Source organism: Grampus griseus (assembly GCF_964374135.1).
Source record: "Grampus griseus genome assembly, chromosome: X".
In the NCBI taxonomy this organism is placed as follows: domain Eukaryota; kingdom Metazoa; phylum Chordata; class Mammalia; order Artiodactyla; family Delphinidae; genus Grampus; species Grampus griseus.
In genome coordinates this window covers 120,135,552-120,155,248 of record NC_138999.1, presented here as the reverse complement: position 1 = coordinate 120,155,248, position 19,697 = coordinate 120,135,552, and the positions used below count along the sequence as shown (strand labels likewise).

Genomic DNA, 19,697 nt, shown 5'->3' with positions numbered 1-19,697 from the left:
AGTCATCGTATTTTAGTACATACGATGATGATATTATGGTTTTTAAAGCCTTATCTGTTAGAGAAACATACTGAAATATTAAAGCATGAATTAATATGATATCTGGGATTTGATTTTAAATATTCCATAAAAATTATAAGAAAGAAAAGGGATAAGTGAAGCAAAAATGTTGGTAAGTTTTGAATCTGGAGATGGGTCTATGAGGACTCACTATATTATTCTCCCTACTTATGAACATGTTAAAAATTTGTGTACATTCAAATGAGCAGTCCTAAAAGTCCTGTATGGCAGTGCAATTATCTGTGTCTAGAGAACAAATAAATCAGAAATATCCCAATTACTTCAGTTACCACTGAAATATAATTCCCTTTGATTTCTTTTACTGGTATGATTTTTTTTAAGTAACAATTTTAAATGAGGCATATAAACAGTCTTGTGACAGTTTTTTATCTTGAGCTGACTGGTTGACTCTGAACTGACTGGTCATTTGAACTGACTGTATAGGGACTTTGGCTAAAATAGAATTATATTATTGCAATTCTGTGCATGAAATCCTTTGTCATTTTGGGCAGGGGAAGAGAAGATATGAAAATATTGTGGATATAATCATAAGAAAAATTAATGTGTTATTGATCGTAGCTCCGATACCAGGAGGTACACAAATGTTGCAGCATCTCACCACCACTCCCCCACCCAACTAATCCGGGGCAGGGTTTTTGCTCCTCTAACAAATCTTGCTCTGCTGTTAATAAATACTTCAAGCAAGCTATTAGCCATCACAGGCTAACTGCATTTTTTTTTAAAGTCTCTGGACAATAGAATATTTGAAGATAAATGAACAAATCCTAACAGAGGCATTTCAGACAGGAGGGAAAAAAACGCAAGGGGGATGATCAGAAGTAAGAAGTAGGGGGTCACCAGCACTGTCGAAGGACACCAAACATAGTTGATTGTATCTACCTTTAGAACTAAGTGGGCATAAGACTGTAGGGAATATACTTGAACTACTGAGTAATGCAAACTACCAGACACTTTTAATGCTACTTTAGCAAAATTCATATTTCAAAGCAAATAATATATATACTTCATACAATTACCCCACATTGATCATCCATCAAAGAAAACATTCTCAGGACCTTGAATTGATACCCTTTTATTAGCTTTAAGTGCTTTGAGAACTTTAAAAATTGTTTAAATTCATTTGTTAAAAAATAAATATTCCACTAATTTTAACAACACATCTCCCTCTACTTCCAAATTGCTGAGGTTTTCACTATGTTGTAATAGCAGAAAATAACCAAACACAATGTGCATCACGTACCTCTAGCTAATATATCATCCGGCAAAACACAGCAACACAGAATTAATGGATGGCACTACTTACCTATTCAAGTGATTAGAGAAATCCAAACATACACTGGAAGATTTAATAGGATTAAATGATTATGACCTTCAATATGATTCATTTCATTTCATTAATAGCACAATTTCAGTGACCGTTTCAAGTCCAGTGTGATGGGAATTCAGGAGTCTGAAGTTCATATTTGCTATTTCAACATTTTCACCTACTTTTAGTAGTTTTCATTTGAGTGGTGATTTTATCTTCAGATATGCTTATTTACTCCTCCAATTCTCTTCTGCTATGCCTTATGCCACTATCACACTACCATGAATTCCTCCCGTGGTGGTAAAGCCCTTGCCACTATCTGTGCTTTTATTGCAGAATCTGCCAAGGTAGCCAGATTCTTAACACTGTCCTTCTCTGCAGCTCACAGTATAAACCGCTCTTCCATGATACATGAAGGACATTAACACACACACACACACACACACACACACACACACACACACACACACACACACACTGAGTCAGCTCAAGGCACGTGCATACAAGCCCAGGACATGTACGTTTCAGATTCCAGAAGCTCTTGGCCTAGCTGTCATGAGTGCTACTCAGGTGCTGCATTGGCATCTTCACTGACCAGAAACCCCTTCCTTCTGCACAGAGCATGCACACACTTGGTTTGGTGGTGGGGAGTAGATCTCATCTATTCATGCCTTCAACTTTCACCTTGGAAAGGTCACTCTCAAATCTAATCACAGTCTAGATTCTCTTTCTGGACCTTACCTGTAGCAAGGTATCCCAATTCTGGCCCAACGCACCGTAAAAGCAACAAACTGGAATGACCATGAGGGCAAGAACCACTTTTCTTTGACCACCATATCTCTAACTCCTCTAAGTCTACCTGGACCACTGATTATTTTGAATGACTGATATTTGGTCTCAGTGGGTCTCACCTAGCTTTCAGCACTTGCCCACTACTTCCCCAGATCCACCCCCAGTATGGACCTCAACCTCCTTTGCTACATCATATCTACCCCTGTCCCACCCTCCAGAAACAACTTTCCTAGACTGGAAACATGACTCCTGCTCCGGACTTTGCCTGTTCACTTAGTAAACCGGCTTTCTATCTGACTTCATGTCAGATCCCAAAGAGTAAATGAGGTCTTGTCATGCTCTCATTTCCACTCTTCCTGAGCCTGCTCTGCTCCTATTGACTCCTGACATTTTCCTAAGGCCAAGGTCATAGCAAGAGACCTGTTTCTGGAATGATGCTTCAGTTCACAGGCCTGGGAGTAAGAGCCCATGTTTACTGAGTGCTCATCACGCAGCAGGGACAGTTCAAAATACCTCATGGGTGCGATCTCATTGAATCCACACCTCTGAAGTACCCGGTATGATGACCAGTATCTCATTTAACCCACAATGTGAGGTTTACGTCACAATACAAATAAAAGAATACCCAGACTCAAAAGGTCTTAATCAACAAGAAAATTTATTACCTAAATTAATTAGAGGTTCTAAGGTAGAGCTGGCTCCAGACGTGGTACAATAAAGACATGGGGGCAGATAGAGATAAGAATGAGAACTTGGCATCTCCCAAATGCTCCTGACAGCTCCTGGCTGGCAGAGATAGGCCCCACAAATCCCCTAACCGAGCTTCCCTGATTTAACATTTCAGTGACTTAACCTGGGGTAACTGCCTCACAAAGGTATGCAGATTCTTCTCAGCACTCACCCCACTCCCTTAGTGCCTCCGAGCCATCCAGGCCCACAAAGAAATCTCAGCATAGCTCAGATAGCAGTATAAGATCTAGTTCAGGAGATAGCCAGGCATATTGTCAATTTCTACAGGCTGGAATCTGGGGCACATGGATGGGTGGGGATTCTAAGGGTATCTGCCCAAGGAAGATGAAATGTTCAAATCAGGCTCCGTTTATTATGGGTGCATTTACCCAGGATCTAGGATTTAATGTTAGCTCAAGCACCTCAAAGGGGTATTAAAACAATGTGCTACGTTGTTAAATGAAGCCTGAACTCAATAGCACCCCACAGGCACTAAGGGTTAAGGGGCAGAACTTGCCGTGCTGAGGAAGAACCCAAAAGCTCAGGAAGACAGGAATATTGTGTGTCCTGATTTATGCCTGCTGTCCCAGTCTAATAATTAATAGTGTCCCCTTTAAGCTCTCTCAAAAGTGTCCCAGTTTGGGATGGTGTGCCACCTGCTCAGCCACAGCTTACCCATGTCATCTTGGAAGCCCCAGAGGACACCCCCTTCACCAGGGCTGCAAGAAATGCTTTGGTGAGGGGAGTACCAGATTCCCCATAAAGTCCTATGTTAGCTGTCCTCTGTAGCCTACACATGACAGTGGGGAATACTGGGATTGAACTAGGTTCCCTGATATCAATGAGAATATGGGAGTCAGGGTGAGTGGCAGAGGCCAATGACAGCCCTTAACCATTAAAAGAGACTCTTTTTTCGTAGTGCTTGATATTTATTGAAAAGAATGCAAATGCTTTTTCCAGGTAGTACTGAGGAGCTGGGCTGAGTGCCTGCTTTTGTTTGTATTGTTTTGTTTTTAGTATTTTTGTCCAAATGCACACATCTGTGGGATTGCTGCAATTTTGAAATAGAAATGACAGTTGTGCAAAATTGGTGCATAGGAGAAATGTCAACGATTTGGCTGCCAGGCACAACAGGCTCCTGCAGCAATCTGGTGAGGCAGGAGAAGGCCTTGGGCGTTAGCAGGGAACTAACCAGCTTGAAAGATTAGCCCCTTGGGGGAAGTTGGTGAGCAGTCCAAACCAGTGTCCCAGGAGGTGTAGCCAACTAAGGCATCTTCTAGGTTGCTACTTATCTCCAAAGGCCTGGTCTGTCGCTGTAATGTGGTGGAGGGTGCTTACGTGGCAGCGTAGGTCTCTGGGCAAGATGTAGGCCTGACAGTTGGCAGGGCTGTGCGGCACAGCTGTGCGTAGTCCAGTTGGTAACAGGGGCCTGGCCTAGAGTTGGGGCTCAGAACACAGTTCAAGTCAGCAGGAGAAGGTCCTGGGGCTGGCCAGTGGGAGGCAGCGCACTTCAGAGAGAGGCCCCAGCCTCAGCAGCGGGTAACTGGAGTACTATCCCCGGAACAAAGACAAGCACTACGGGGAGGAGGGGGGGAGGAGGAAGACAACCAGAGGCAGGGGTAGGGAAGGGGATCTGAGCGCTAGGGGAGCGCGGCGGCTCCGGGCGGGGCAAGGCGGGGAGGGGGGAGGTGGCGGCGTGCAGGGCCCTCCCCCCTAGGCCCGAGGGTCTCCGGGCCTAGTAATCATCTTCTTCATCTTCGTCGTCGTCTTCTTCGTCGTCATCCCAGCCAAAACACTGTTTCATCTCATCGAGGAAGGCCCGGTAATCACCTAGGATGGGGCTATCCATCTCAATGTAGGGCACCACCCACTCCTCGGCTTCCCCGATGAGCAGGCTGATTAGGAATGCCACCTTCATGGCGTCGTTGCAAAATCGGTTCTCGTTGACAAGCATGTAAGACGCCGTCTGCACGATAAACTCGGGGAGCCGGGAGCTCTCGCCGTCAAAAGTTTCGGGGAAGGGCACCGGACAGCTCGGCGGACGTACCTGGCGCAGTAGGGTGGCCCTCTCGCACACCAGCAGCCGCAGCTGTTCCATGAGCTGGCTGTTCTCGATGCTCAAGGCGCGGTGCCGCATCAGGAGCGCATGCAGCAGCAGCACCAGCTCGTCCACCATGGCGAACAGCTCGCAAGCGCAGGGCAGGGTTCAACTCGACTCGGCTCGCCTAAGGTGCGCGCAGAGGCCTCGCAGGAAGTGCGTGTCCGCGGAGGCGCGCGGTGGCTAGGGGCGAGAGGCGGTGCGCGAGGCGGTGCGCGCAGGGGTCCCGGCGGCCACGCAAGCTCCGCCCACACAGCCGCTCTGACGGCCGGCGCGCCGGCGCCGCCCGGTTAGAGGGGGGCGGGCGCCCGGGAAGGCAGGGGGCGGGGCCGGGGTGGCGCGGGTTGGGTCACGAGCTGCGAGCGTGTAGGTCTCCAGGCCGGTGGATAAGGGCGGTGTGCCGGCAGAGACCCAGTCCTGGATGTGAGCCCGGCCTTAGCCAGGACCGAGCGAGCGCTAAAGACCCATCTCTGAGAGGCTCAACCTGCTCAAGTTTAAAGGATCAACCACCCTTCAACCCAGCCGACTCATACAATCCAGTGTTCTGGGTGGGTCTGTGGCCACCAGATTCCGTTTGCGTGGTTTTAACACATTTTTTGCTTATTTAAGTCTCCCTCACCCAAAGAACTATTAGCAATGCTGGCTGCACCACGGGAGTCACATCCTTCAAGAGTTATGAAAGATCCTCAGGGGTCCTGTCCTTTTTTTTTTCCTTTAACATCTTTATTGGAGTATAAGTGCTTTACAGTGTTAGATTCTGCTTTATAAAAAGTGAATAAGCTGTATGTATACATATATCCCCATATCTCCTCCCTCTTGCATCTCCCTCCCACCCTCCCTATCCCACCCCTCTAGGTGGTCACAAAGCACCGAGCTGATCTCCCTGTGCTATGCGGCTGCTTCCCACTAGCTATCTATTTTACATTTGGTGGTGTATATATGTCCATGCCACTCTCTCACTTCGTCCCAGCTTACCCTTCCCTCTCCCTGTGTCCTCAAGTCCATTCTCTACATCTGCGCCTTTATTCCTGTCCTGCCCCTAGGTTCGTCAGAACCATTTTTTGGGGGGGATTCCATATATATAGGGGTCCTGTCTTTCATGACAAAACAATATTTAAACAGGGATTCTTCTTTAGTTGGAAAATAATATTGTGTACCTCTATCCTTTTGTTTAAAATTATTTTTGTAAATAGCAAAGTGTAAAAAGTTCTGCAAAATTTAGCATTCTATCTTTGACTCTATTTCCTGTCCTAATGTTAGTGTTCCTTGACTACTGGGTATTATTCTTTGCTTAACAATGAACACTTGTGTTTTTAAAATGGTTTTATTTTTCTACTTTGAATGTTATTATTCAAATAGTTGACAAATGAGTCGGAATGAGGACCTTAGGGCCAACACATTCTGTTGGCTCTCCTTTTAAAATATATCCCGGGCTTCCCTGGTGGCGCAGTGGTTGAGAGTCCGCCTGCCAATGCAGGGGACGTGGGTTCGTGCCCCGGTCTGGGAAGATCCCACATGCCGCGGAGCGTCTGGGCCCGTGAGCCGTGGCCGCTGAGCCTGCGCGTCCGGAGCCTGTGCTCCGCAACGGGAGAGGCCACAACAGTGAGAGGCCTGCGTACCGCACAAAAAAATAAAAATAATATAAAATAAAATATATCCCAGATTGAATCACTTCTTGTTACTTCTACCACTACCACCCTGCTCCCAGCCTTCCTTTCTGACAGACTGTTGCAACTAATCACTTGGCTTCCTCTCTTCTCTTCCTATAGTGTATATATTCCCCAGAGTAGGCGCAGGAATCCTTTAAAACAAAAGTTAGATCACTTCACTCCCCTACTCAAAACCCTCCAATAGTTTTCCCCTCTCACTCAAAATAAAAACCAAAGTCTTGGTAATGGCCTAGTAGGCCCTGCCTCATCTCCTATGCCTCCTCCCAGTTTCTGCTCTGCTCTAATCGCATTGTCCTCCTTGCTGATTCTCACACACATCAAGTAGCTCTGTCCTCAGGATCTTTGTACTTTCTATCCTTTCTGCCTTGCAAGGCTCTCTCCTCATTTAACTTCCTGGCTCCTTCTCCCACTGTTTTCCAAGAGGACTTTCCTAACGACCTCATCTATCAGAGCCCCCCACTCTCTGCCAGTAATCTCTAACCCCTTACCTTGCTTCATTCCTCTACATAGCATTTATCATACCAGCAGCCATCATATCATACAGCACTTTGTTTATTGGTCTGCCTCCACTTTAGAATGTAAGTCTATGTGGACAGAGACTTTGCTTTGTTGGTTGCTCTATCCCTAATGCAAGAAAAGTGCCTGGCCCATGGTAGAAGCTCCATAAATATTTGGTGGATGAAAGACTCTCACAGGGTACAGATGTTAAGGTAAAAATTAGAAGTGGTGGCTGCACAAAGTGTTCAGAAATACTCTTCAAATTGTCCAGTATGTTCTATCTCCGATCATGAATAGTTTCCATTGTAATAAATGGCAAAATAAATTTTTTAAACCCTACTCAGTTCTTTTACAATAGAATTGAATGGGCATCCATGGAAGTGAGAAGCTGAGAAAGAGGAGAGAAACAAGGCCAAGGTCCAAGTAGGGAGAGGAGGGGGATCGCAGTGCTGGAGGGTAAGCAGGGCAAAGAACAGGTAGGAGGGAATATGAACCCTTGGACTATCCTGGGATATGAGCTCCCCCACTGGTTGAGAAGGCCCTAGAGGCCAAGCAGGGACCCTCTCTCATTCATCCTTTCATCTTCTACATCTGAAAGCACTTACTAGGTGCTCCATAAATGTTCAGTGGCTGGAATGAAGAAGGGACAGGAAATGTCAGAGGTAGGCTTCTGGCCATCCTGCTCATTCACAGCTCAGGGTAGAAGGTGGACTTGCCTGGGGCAGTGGTGCAAGTATCCATCTCTACTTACCAGGTCTAGACCCTAATCCAGGAGGAGATGTCCAGAGTTCTACTCCGAGGAGCACACATTCTATGGCAGGCACTAGATCTGGCGATTGACATGGGCTGCCTCATTGACCCTTGCACAAGGACCATATATGGGGATGGGCACTCTGGGAGCCTGAGACCCAGGAGTTAAAGGCTAGCCTAAACCCAGGAGAGCAGTATGTTGGTGATACGTTAGATACCACAGTCTCAGCTTCTCTGACTCTGATGCCCATGCGTTTCCACTGAAAATTATTATGCACTGTACTTCTGTGAATCAAGGTCTGATGGGGACCCAGAGATGATTAGGCCCGTGCTGCCCTAGTCCTCTTCATACAACCCCATGACAGAGGGAGTCAGGGAGGAAACCACAGGAAGCAACCACTAGTATTATCTCTGAGGGACCTCTGAGTTCCTAGACAATAAGAAATGCCCAGGCCAGAACTGGCCACAGAGCTGAGCAGCGATTTTGTGAGGTGTGAGGTGCTTCCCAACTTGGAGGGAGGGAAAAGAGACAGGCAGTTCATCAGTGACTCACAAGGGAAGCAGTCAGGAAGAGGTGAGCAGTATCACTATATAAATTATATAGAATTGCAAAGTTCATGTTAACCAGCTTTGCAGTGCCCAGGAGGCTCTCCCACCAAGGTCTAGGCCTGCCAGCCCTTCCTTGCCCATTCACCCTGCTTATGACTGTATGTTGCCTTCCTTATTCCCCTTTCTCCTCTAAAGTGACCCTTGAATGTTCCTTTACAGCTGTGTGAAGATGCTGGCGGCAGAGATAAGTACACCATGTGACTTATCTCAGACTCAGAAACTTTATCAGAATAGCTCTGGCCCAGAACGTCCCGAGGGGGGCTTCAAACCCCACTCTTTGGCATGAGCACGGGCCCAAGGCCAAGGGAGTGATCCCTGGTGCCTATCACTTCTACCACCTTCCAAGCTCCAAATCCTGCCCTGGTATACACCTAGCAGCAAGACTGTAAGATTCCCTTGAAATAAACATGAAAACGTCCCTAGATTTTTCATCTTCCAGAGGAATGTGTACAGATTGCGAAAACCATCCTGACACTTGAATATGCAGCCAGGAGCAGAAAACAGCTTTGAAGGGGATGTTTGTGAGAGGGTCAGATGGATGTCACTACGATCTGGGCCTCTGCCCTAGACCCCGCCCCCTCCTTCTTCTTAAGCAGGTGCACCTGGGGCTATGTTTGACAGTAACCACATCTAGAGGGCTATGGAGACCTCTAGCCTGAAGAGAGAAATAAGAAGGTACAGCTTTCTTCCTCGTATATTCATCCTCTCCAGCTTACCAAAGTGCCCTGAAACATTTTTACATGTTTATTTAAGTACTGAAAAAAATATATTCTTATGTTAAAAGAAATTAAATAATACTGGCATGTTGAAATAAAAAGGAAACATCCCCAATAGCTTTCGTTCTCCCTACAGATCTCACCTAACAGGATTGTTGAAAATCCAAACTTTGGTTTGCCTCCTTCCATTGTATGTGTGTGTATGCATGTGTGTGTGGATATGTGTGTGTATATATATATGTGTGTGTGTGTGTGTGTATACGTATACACACACATGCACGCACACATAGTTTACAGAATCCTAACACACACACAGTGTTTACAGAATCCTAATACACATAGTTCTGCTAACAAATATATGTCAAACCCCCTTACAAGTCAGGAGACAGAGATAGGATGCACAGAGCTATGTCTTCTTAATAATTGCATAATAAATACTCCACCTAAATTTCCCAGGTACGCTCCTGCCTCAGAACTAAAGAGGCCCAACTTAGCTCAGTTTCTCAGATGATGCAGGATGAAGGATGGCACCAAATATACTCACAGTCCCTCAGTTGTAGAACTGGAAAATCAGATTTCTATAACTGAATTATGAGTTCTGTGAGTTAATGTCTTATTATTAAGTAGTTGGTATTCTTCATGTATGTTTTTATATTGCTGTAATACAGAATTTATTGCCCACAGTATATTGCACTAGATTTTTGTTCTCATGTTTTCTCATTCCTAGTTATTTTAATATAATTAGTCACCTTGAACATACAAGAGCTTATACAGTTGCTTTGTTTCTGGCATTTTCATACATTTTAGAAAGTATCTGGCATTATTATAAATTTTTTTGTTATAAATATTGAGTGTGGCCTGACATAATTTCTGTTTACTGTTTTAAATGTAGTTTAGACTTCTCTTTCAAATTGGCTAGTTACTTTGATTTAGACTAAATTTTTCTTGAAGCAGAATGGGTGTGGTGAATTGAAGATGACCATAAATTCTTTGCCACTTAACCTTTCAAAAGGTAGAAACAATCTCCTCTGCCCCTTTAATCTGGGCTGGCATTGTGACTTGATTTGACAAATAAATTGTGATAGTAGTAATTTATAACTTATGAGGCAAAGCCTTAAAGGTCTGAAGTTTCTGTCTGCCGCTTGGAATGCTTCCTACTGGGACCCAGCCACCATATAAGAGGTCTAACTACCCTGAGACCATCATGCTTTGAGGAAGCTCAAGCTAGCCACATGGAGAAAAAGAGGTCATTTGGAAGAGCAGTAAGGCAGCCAACAAACATGACAATGAAGGTCCCCCTTCAACATCCAGCCCAACAGAGCCACCACCTGAATGCAGCTATGTGAATGACTCCAGCTGACTATAAAGAGAGCCAGAAAAACATCATGAATTCCAAAACTACATGAACTCCAAGGCGACAGAATCATGAGCAAATAAAAAGGCAGCTGCTCTAAACCACAAAGTTTTGGGATGGTTTGTTTCATGGCAGTAGAGAACTGAAACATGGAGAAACTCAGGATATGCTGCAGATAAAAGCATGAACCCCATATCTAAGAACTGATACTATGCTATGAATCTACAGTCCTGTCCTATTTTCTTAATGCTGTATTTGTCTATTTGGTATTCATTAATTGCAGGGTCAAACTAACAGCCAAAGTTGTTTACGTCTCCCCTGAAGTCCAGACCTCATACTCTGAAACCATCCCCTTGATCTAACTCTCGCACACCAAATCAGTATTTCCCCTGACTTAAATCAACTTAGGGCCAGGTACCAGACAACTAGGGACAGTCCCTATTCCCCACAGCTCACTGGAATTGTTTAAACTAGCTAATCCTAAACTGTTTACCTAGCCTTGCCTAGCCTTTCCCATGAAAACCCCAATAAAGTGTCTGGCCTAAGTCTTCGCCCTCACTCCTTTCTGCCTTTTGACTAAAATCTGGTGCTTCCCCATGTGTCCCTGCTTGACATGGCATGCCCCCTCTTCTCAATGGCATTGACCTCTCCATGTCCTCCTTCAGTCACCTCCATAAATTAAAATTCTGTGGTCACAACTGAGACAAGTCCAAAATAATCGTCTCCTGTAGGGAACTCCTAAGGAGAGTGCATGTGCATGTGCACATCTGTGTCATTGTGTGAGTGTCTGTATCCAAGTACACATACACAAATTGCTGCCCTCTACCACCCATGATGCTACTTGTAGCGAGAACTGGCAGTGTCACAGTATGACAAAGACAGAATCAAAACTGACCATGTTTTCTCCAAGGAACATGTATGCCTATGTAAAAGAAGTGAAGCACAGTTCAGGGAAGCATTAGGAAAAGAAAAGAAATTTTGAAATTTGGGTTCAAGTCCTCATATTCTTGCTTACTAACTGTGCGGCTTCAGCAAGTCACTTAATTTTTCTTTCTCAGACTCCTTTTCAATAAATATGCATAATAATAGGATCTAAATCACAACGCTGCAGTGAAGATCAAATGATAAAATACAAAAGTATTTGTCAAAATACAAAGTGCTATACACAGATTACATACTATTTTTCACTGGAGAATTGCAATTTACTAGTCTTGAGGTGACTCTACTACCTGCATTTTAAATTTAATGTATTCACCTCTCTTAATTTAAATTTAATTTAAATTGAATAGTTCACCTCTCTTATTTTATCCTGGTGTCTATAAATTTAACTGTGATGTTTAAATTTTAAAAAATGCTTACTCTTGAATAAGAAGTAGTTGGAAGAATAAAATTAGGTTTCATTTTGGTCTTGCTTTCTGTCAATTCAAAACATGCTGCTCTCATAATGATGAGACATAAGGTTTTAGTTTTTGTTTTTAGGGAAAACCAGTGTCCATTCTAACATTCTTAAAGCCAACCTGTACCATTTTCTATTTCCTCTCTCAATCTTGGGAGAACCTGTGCTACATCTGTGATGTGGATACATGATGCTCTCTCAGAGTAAAGAGGAAATTGTACTTCCAGAAACTTTCTTTCATCACTGTGCCACCATGGTGGTCACCCTGGGAGAGGCCAGCAGCCCCAGCGGCATCTGAGAGACAGGAAACAAGGTTTCTCTCAGCCCTTGGAGCATCTCTGGTCATCCTTCAGCTGAGTCCCAGCATCCTCTCCTCCCAGGTTCCCTAGGGATTCCTGCTAGCCTCCTTCAGGTCCCTTGTCTCCTCTTTATCCACTCAGTGACTATTTCTCTCAGTACAGAAAAATGGGTTCTTTGAGTAAAAAGTCCTCCCTAGGGAAGAGGAGGCACGTGATGTATAAGAGTAATCCCTGAATCTTTCTCAAATCCCATACTGCTTCCTGCAAGTACACCAGCTGTTATGCAAAATGGCAGTGGAAATCATCACAGAAGTTCAGAGTTGGAGGGGACAGTGCCAATTTCTCAGTCTAAGGGCTCCAATGTTGTTAAGTGAGAGAAGAACCTAATAAAAATAAAAATACTAATAAAAATACTTCAGATTTCAAATGAGGAAATGAAGGTCCATGGGAGAGGAGTAACACGCACAAGGCAAACATAAGATATTATCTTTAAAGGCAGTGTGGAATTGTACAAAGAAGACTAGACTAGGGGTGAGAATCCCTGGCTCAGCTTCTACATCTGACATGTTCTTTCAGACAAGCCCTTGAGCATCTCTAAAACCCAATTTCCTTATTTATAAGAAGTGGATACAAAATGCCCCCTCACAGAACAGGTGTGAGTCTCAAATGAGAAAATGAATATGAAAATAAGTTTTAAAGGGTAAAGTGTTTTTCACACATTAATTCTGAATATTCATTCTTTTTAAACTTGTTTTGAAATAATTTCAAACATACAAGAAACTTGTACGATTTTTACAAATCCCTACATATCCTTCCCCCAGGTGAAACAACTGTTAACATTTTACCATATTTGGCTTATCTTTTTCTCATAGTCGGTATGTGTGTGTATATGTGTGTGTTTGTATTATCCTTTTTCCTAAACCGCTTGAGAGTTGCAAGCATGAAGCCTCATTTCCACGTATTATTGCAGCATGTATTTGCTATAAACAAGCATACTGTCCTACAAAACCTCAGCCTAACTATCAAAATTAAGGATATAATGCTATTATTTAATCCACTGATCATATATATTAAGATTTTCTCCAATTGTCCCCAAAATGAAATGTTTAGGTCCAGGATCCAATCCAGAATCATGTGCTACATTTAGTTGTCATGTCTCTTCAGTCTCCTTCTGTCTGAAACAGTTCTCCAGTCTCTCCTTGACATGACCTTAGTTTTCGAGACTGCAGGCTTTCTAGTAACTTTGCAAAGTGTTCCTCAGTTCCTGATATTTCTCCATTATTAGACTCATAGTATGCCTTTGGGGCAGGAATACCGTGGAAGTGTCACTGTGTTTTTCTCAATGCATCATATCAGAAAGCACACAGTATCCTTTTGTGGTGGTAACTTTTAGCAATTGGTTAAGATGGTTTCTGCCAGGTTTCCCCACTCCAAAGTTAAGACAATTATCTTGTACTTATTAAGAAATATTTAATATTAGCTTACATTCTACTTTAAAGGAGATTTTTCCATCCTCTTTTATTCATGTTTATTTTATTGGATTCCTATTTTATTCCATAGATTATGACCCATTACTATCTTTATTCATGTCGACGCTCAAATTTCCAAGATTTGTCCAGTAGGAACAGTTTTAAGCTGGCTCCTATGCCCGTTTGACATGCTTACCTTATTCTTTGAGAACTTTCTTTCTTTCTTGGACGATAAGATATTCCAGGCTCATCTTGTACTTTTCTGGCCCCAGCTCTGGAAATAGCCATTTCTCCAAGGGACCCTCATTCCCTACAACAGAGAATATTTTCATAAATAAAGATGTCAGGGTTAGAAATGAAAATTGTTATTTGTATTACAGATTTTTCGCTTCTGGAACAACTATATAGCCATATGGGAAAAAGATGAACCTCACGCCCTACTTCATTCCATAATTAAACATTAACCTAAGATAGATTATAGACCCAAAGTAAAAGTTAAAACTGTGAAGCCTCTTTCCAGGAAAGAAAAACATTATAAATTGGACTTCATAAAAATGAAAAATATATTGTTTACCAAAAGACGCTGTTACAAACATGAAGAGACAAGCCACTGAACATATATACACACATATACACACCAAGAACTAATATACAAAATAGGTAAATAAATTGTAGAATATTTAAATAGAACATGTGTATCAAGAATATATAAATCACTCCTAAAAAACAACAATAAAAAGACAAACAACTCTTAGAAAACCGTTTTTCAGTTTCTTACGAAGATGAACATACATAAAATCCAGCAATTGCATTGCTTGGTATTTACTGAAATGAGTTGAAAATTTATGTCCAAACAAAAGTCTGCACATGAATATTTATAGCAGCTTTATTGCCAAAACTTAGAAGCAGCCAAGATGTCCTTCAACAGGTGAGTGGATAAACTGTGGTATATCCAGACAATAGAATATTACTGAGCAATAAAAAAAATGAGCTATCAAACCAAAAAAAGACACGGCAGACTTTAAATGCATATTGCTAAGCGAAAGAAACAATCTAAAAAGGCTGCATACTGTATAATTCCAACTATATGACATTCTGGCAAAAGTAAGACTCTGGAGGCAGTAAAAAGTTTAGTGGTTGCCAGGGGTAGGGTGAAGGGTAGGAATGAATAGGCATAGTACAGAATATCTGTAGGGAGTGAAACTATTCTGTATAATAATATAATGATAGATACATGTCATTATACATTTCTCAATAGCCATAGAATGTACAAAGAGCGAACTCTAATGTTAGCCACAGACTTTAATTAATAATAAGGTATCACTAGTGGTTCATCAATTGTGACAAATACACCACACTAATGCAAGATGTTAATAATAGGAGGAACTTGTGGGCGAGAAGCAGGGGGAATTTGGGAACTCTGTACTTTCTGATCAATTTTTCTGTACACCTAAAACTGCTCTAAAAATAAAGCTTATTCATTAAAAACAAAAGGCAAAATCTCGGTTTTTTTAATGGGCAAAAGTCTTGAATAAACTAATCTGCAAAAGGAGACATAGGAATGGCCGATAGGTATATGAAAAGGTGATTAACATCACTAGTATAAGGGAAATACAGTAAGATACTATTTTATACTAATGTAGAATGGCTAAAATTTTTTTAAAAACTGATAATTCCAAATGATGTTGAGAATGTGAAATGGCTGTAATACTCATACACTGCTGGTAGGAATGTAAAATGCTACAGCCACTCTAGAGAACTGATTGGTAATTTCTTGCAGTTAAACATATATCAACACTATGACCCAGGGATTCTGTTCCTAGAATAAAAACATATGTTCACAAAAGTTTTCTACTAGAATGCTCATAAAGCATTGGAAACAACCCAAATGTCTATCAACAGAAGAATGAACAGAACAAATTGTGACACATCCCTATAATCAATACCACTCAGCAAATTACTAATACACACAACACAAAGATGAATCCCAAAAGCATTATTCTCAGTGAAAGAAGCCAGCCATACCTGCATGGTTCAATTTATATGGAATCCTAAAACAGGCACAACTACTCTTTGGCAATAGAAATCAGAACAAAGGTTGCCTGAGTCTGGATGTTCAAGGCGGACTGATTACAAAGAGACACAAGGGAAATTTTGAGGGTGATGAAAGGGTTCTATATCTTAACTGTGGTGGTGGTTACATGGTTCTGTACAATTGTTAAAACTCATCCAACTGTTTCTAGATTTTTTGATGATGGCCATTCTGACCGGTATGAGATGATATCTCATTGTAGTTTTGATTTACATTTCTCTAATGGTTAACGATGTTGAGCACCCTTTCATGTGTTTGTTGGCAAACTGTATATCTTCTTTGGAGAAACGTCTATTTAGGTCTTCTGCCCATTTTTGGATTGGGTTGTTTGTTTTTTTGATATCGAGCTGCATGAGCTGCTTGTAAATTCTGGAGAGGGTGTGGAGAAAAGGGAACCCTCTTGCACTGTTGGTGAGAATGTAAATTGATACAGCCACTATGGAGAACAGTATGGAGGTTCCTTAAAAAACTAAAAATAGAACTACCATACGACCCAGCAATCCCCCTACTGGGCATATATACCCTGAGAAAACCATAATTCAAAAAGAGTCATGTACCAAAATGTTCATTGCAGCTCTATTTTCAATAGCCAGGACGTGGAAGCAACTTAAGTGTCCATCAACAGATGAATGGATAAAGAAGACGTGGCACATACATACAATGGAATATTATTCAGCCATAAAAAGAAATGAAATTGAGTTATTTGTAGTGACGTTGGTGGACCTAGAGTCTGTCATACAGAGTGAAGTAAGTCAGAAAGAGAAAAACAAATACCGTATGCTAACACATATATATGGAATCTAAGAGAAAAAAAAGGTCATGAAGAACATAGGGGTAAGACGGGAATGAAGACACAGACCTACTAGAGCATGGACTTGAGGATATGGGGAGGGGGAAGGGTAAGCTGTGACAAAGTGAGAGAGTGGCATGGACATATATACACTACCAAACGTAAAATAGATAGCTCGTGGGAAGCAGCCGCATAGCACAGGGAGATCAGCTCGGTGCTCTGTGACCACCTAGAGGGGTGGGATAGGGTGGGTGGGAGGGACGGAGATGTGAGAGGGAAAAGATATGGGAACATATGTATATGTATAACTGATTCACTTTGTTATAAAGCAGAAACTAACACACCATTGTAAAGCAATTATACTCCAATAAAGATGTTAAAAAAAAAACTCATCCAACTGAACACTTAAGATCTATGCCTTCTAATTTATATAAATATACTTAATTTTTTTTAAAAAAAGGGCTCTGCAGTATTATCTTCAAAGACCTTAACAAAAGAAAAGCTGACACAAAATTCTAAACATAACAAATCTGACATTCAATAATAAAGACAAAGAGTGTTTTTAGCACTTGGGAAGAAGTAATGAAGCATAACTCTCATGAGTCGTTTTGGAAGATACTGCTAAAGCTCACATTTTAGCTCTATCTCTCAGGGTCCATTCAGGTAAACAGAAGACACTCTCTTTTTGTAAAATTTGTATTTGTACAAATCTCAGTTACCATGTGTTGTCGCCTGAATTGTGTCCTCACCCCAAAATTCATTTGAAGTTCTAACCCCCAATATGTCAGAATGTGACCTTACACAGAGATAGGGAATTTACTGAGGTCATTAAGTTAAAATGAGTTCATTAGGGTGGGCCTTAATCCAATATGACTAGTGTCCTTTCACAAAGAGGAAATTTGGTCACAGACGTATACAGATGGAAGATGATGTAAAGACGCATGGAAGAGGCAGCCATCTACAAGTCAAGGAGATAGGCCTGGAACACATCTTCTCCTCATGGCTCTCAGGAGGACCAACCCTACAGATACTTTGATCTTGGACTTCCAGCCTCCAGCAGAACTATGAGAAAATAAATTTCTGTTATTTAAGCTATAAATTTGTGGTACTTTGTTGTGGCAGCCCTAGCAAACTAATACACTATGGTTAACCTTATTAACACCACTGCCCAAAAATATGGTTCAAATTTCAGTTACCACAGTATATCAGTTGAACAACTGCATAAAGTACAGATTTTGCTGCTAAACTCTTACGTCCACATATCACTACCTAAATAACAAATACACATCATGATAAATGACCAGTCACATCACTTCTCACACAATCTGTCAGTGATTGGTCACTAAGCATCTGATACCCAGTTCAGACACAGACAGCAGAGCATGCATGTTAAATGTGTTACATACTTTCCTGCCAGTGATAAAGCCATGTGACATTTTACAAAAATGGATAATAGAAAAATGGAATTGGCCAACAAGTGAAGGTGTAGCCAGGAAACAAAAAATAAATAAAACCAAACATGAAACGGGAAAGTGGTTGTAATGGAAAGGAAGAAAATGTCACAGAAGAAATGACATGTTCAAAAAGACTCACATTAAAGGAACCCAGAAAAATTTCACAGTATTGAAAATGCAAAGGAGCTGATCCATACTTAGAAAGAAATATGATAATTTGTCAAGGTATAGAAATGATGCTTGTTTCCTATCATATGTTACTTATATGCTGGGAAGCTGTTGTGATTTTCAAGGATCTCGAGGAAGCTCCCAACGTCTATCCCTGTCTGCCACTACAAAGCAGACGTCTCTCAAGAGCTCACTAGGAATCTCCTGAGAATCTCACATCTGCCTCTGCATCTGGCTGCAACTGCTGCCAGAGTATAATAGACTGCTCCACCCTCTAAATCTCATGCAAGTGCCTCTCATTGGCAAACTTTAATCCAGAACAATTTAGGAGAGGGGATTCTGGGAAACTATTGTCTGGCTTCTCTTCTGTGATGCAAAAATAAAACAAAACAGCAACAAAAAAACCCTTAAAATATTTTGACAGTTGTAGTAGGAAGAATAATGGCCACCCAAAGATGTCCAATCCCTGGAATCTGTGGATGTTAACTTACAAGTGAAAAGGAACTTTGTGGATAAAACTGTACACTTTTTTTTTTCTTTCTTTTTTTTGTGGTACGCAGGCCTCTCACCGCTGTGGCCTCTCCCGTTGCGGAGCACAGGCTCCGGACGCGCAGGCTCAGCGGTCACGGCTCACAGACCCAGCCGCTCCGAGGCATGTGGGATCTTCCCGGACCGGGGCACGAATCCGTGTCCCCTGCATCGGCAGGCGGACTGTCAACCACTGCGCCACCAGGGAAGCACCAAACTGTACACTTTTAAAGGGTGAATTGTAAGTATGAAAATCATCTCAATAAATTATATATATATATATATATATATATATGAAGCAGCACTCACAGTTACACACTAAGAAGCTTAGTGTAGGGTTACACAGTATTGTAGTCCATGCACATTGTCACTGAGAATCAGGCTTGTAGCCCCACCTTGGCTCCTGCTGGACCTTCACCTTCAGTTTCTCTAACTTCTGGATGAGATGTGTTCAGCTTCCTAATGAAAGACATTGGCTTCTCTTGCAGTGCATCTGCATCATCAAAGAGGTGGCGGGGCTTCCCTGGTGGCGCAGGGGTTGAGAGTCTGCCTGCCGATGCAGGGGACACAGGTTGGTGCCCCGGTCCAGGAAGATCCCACATGCCGCGGAGCGGCTGGGCCCGTGAGCCAAGGCCGCTGAGCCTGCGCGTCCGGAGCCTGTGCTCCGCAACGGGAGAGGCCACAACAGTGAGACGCCTGCATACCGCAAAAAAAAAAAAAAAAAAAAAAAGAGGTGGCGCAGGAGACTGATGTGGGTATTAGCTTATTCTTGTAGATTCCTGTTTGTCCATTCTCCCCTCCATCTTACACACACTTTACTTCTCCACGTTGCCAAACTACATGGAAATTCTTCCAGCTTTTATCTTATGACAATAGTCTCTCAAAGTAACAGATCGTG

The 19,697-nt window shown here is 42.3% G+C and overlaps 1 protein-coding gene across 1 annotated transcript; it reads right to left on the bottom strand.

The window, feature by feature from the left end:
• Positions 1-2,861: 2,861 nt before the first annotated feature.
• LDOC1 (LDOC1 regulator of NFKB signaling) lies at positions 2,862-5,206 on the bottom strand. The gene has a single exon (XM_082681666.1). It carries the CDS (start codon positions 5,082-5,084, stop codon positions 4,644-4,646), a length of 441 nt encoding a protein of 146 aa, XP_082537792.1. The 5' UTR covers positions 5,085-5,206; the 3' UTR covers positions 2,862-4,643.
• Positions 5,207-19,697: the final 14,491 nt, after the last annotated feature.

Coding starts and splice junctions, on each gene's coding strand:
- LDOC1 (XM_082681666.1), bottom strand. CDS start 5,084: ATGGTGGACGAGCTGGTGCTGCTGCTGCATGCGCTCCTGATGCGGCAC.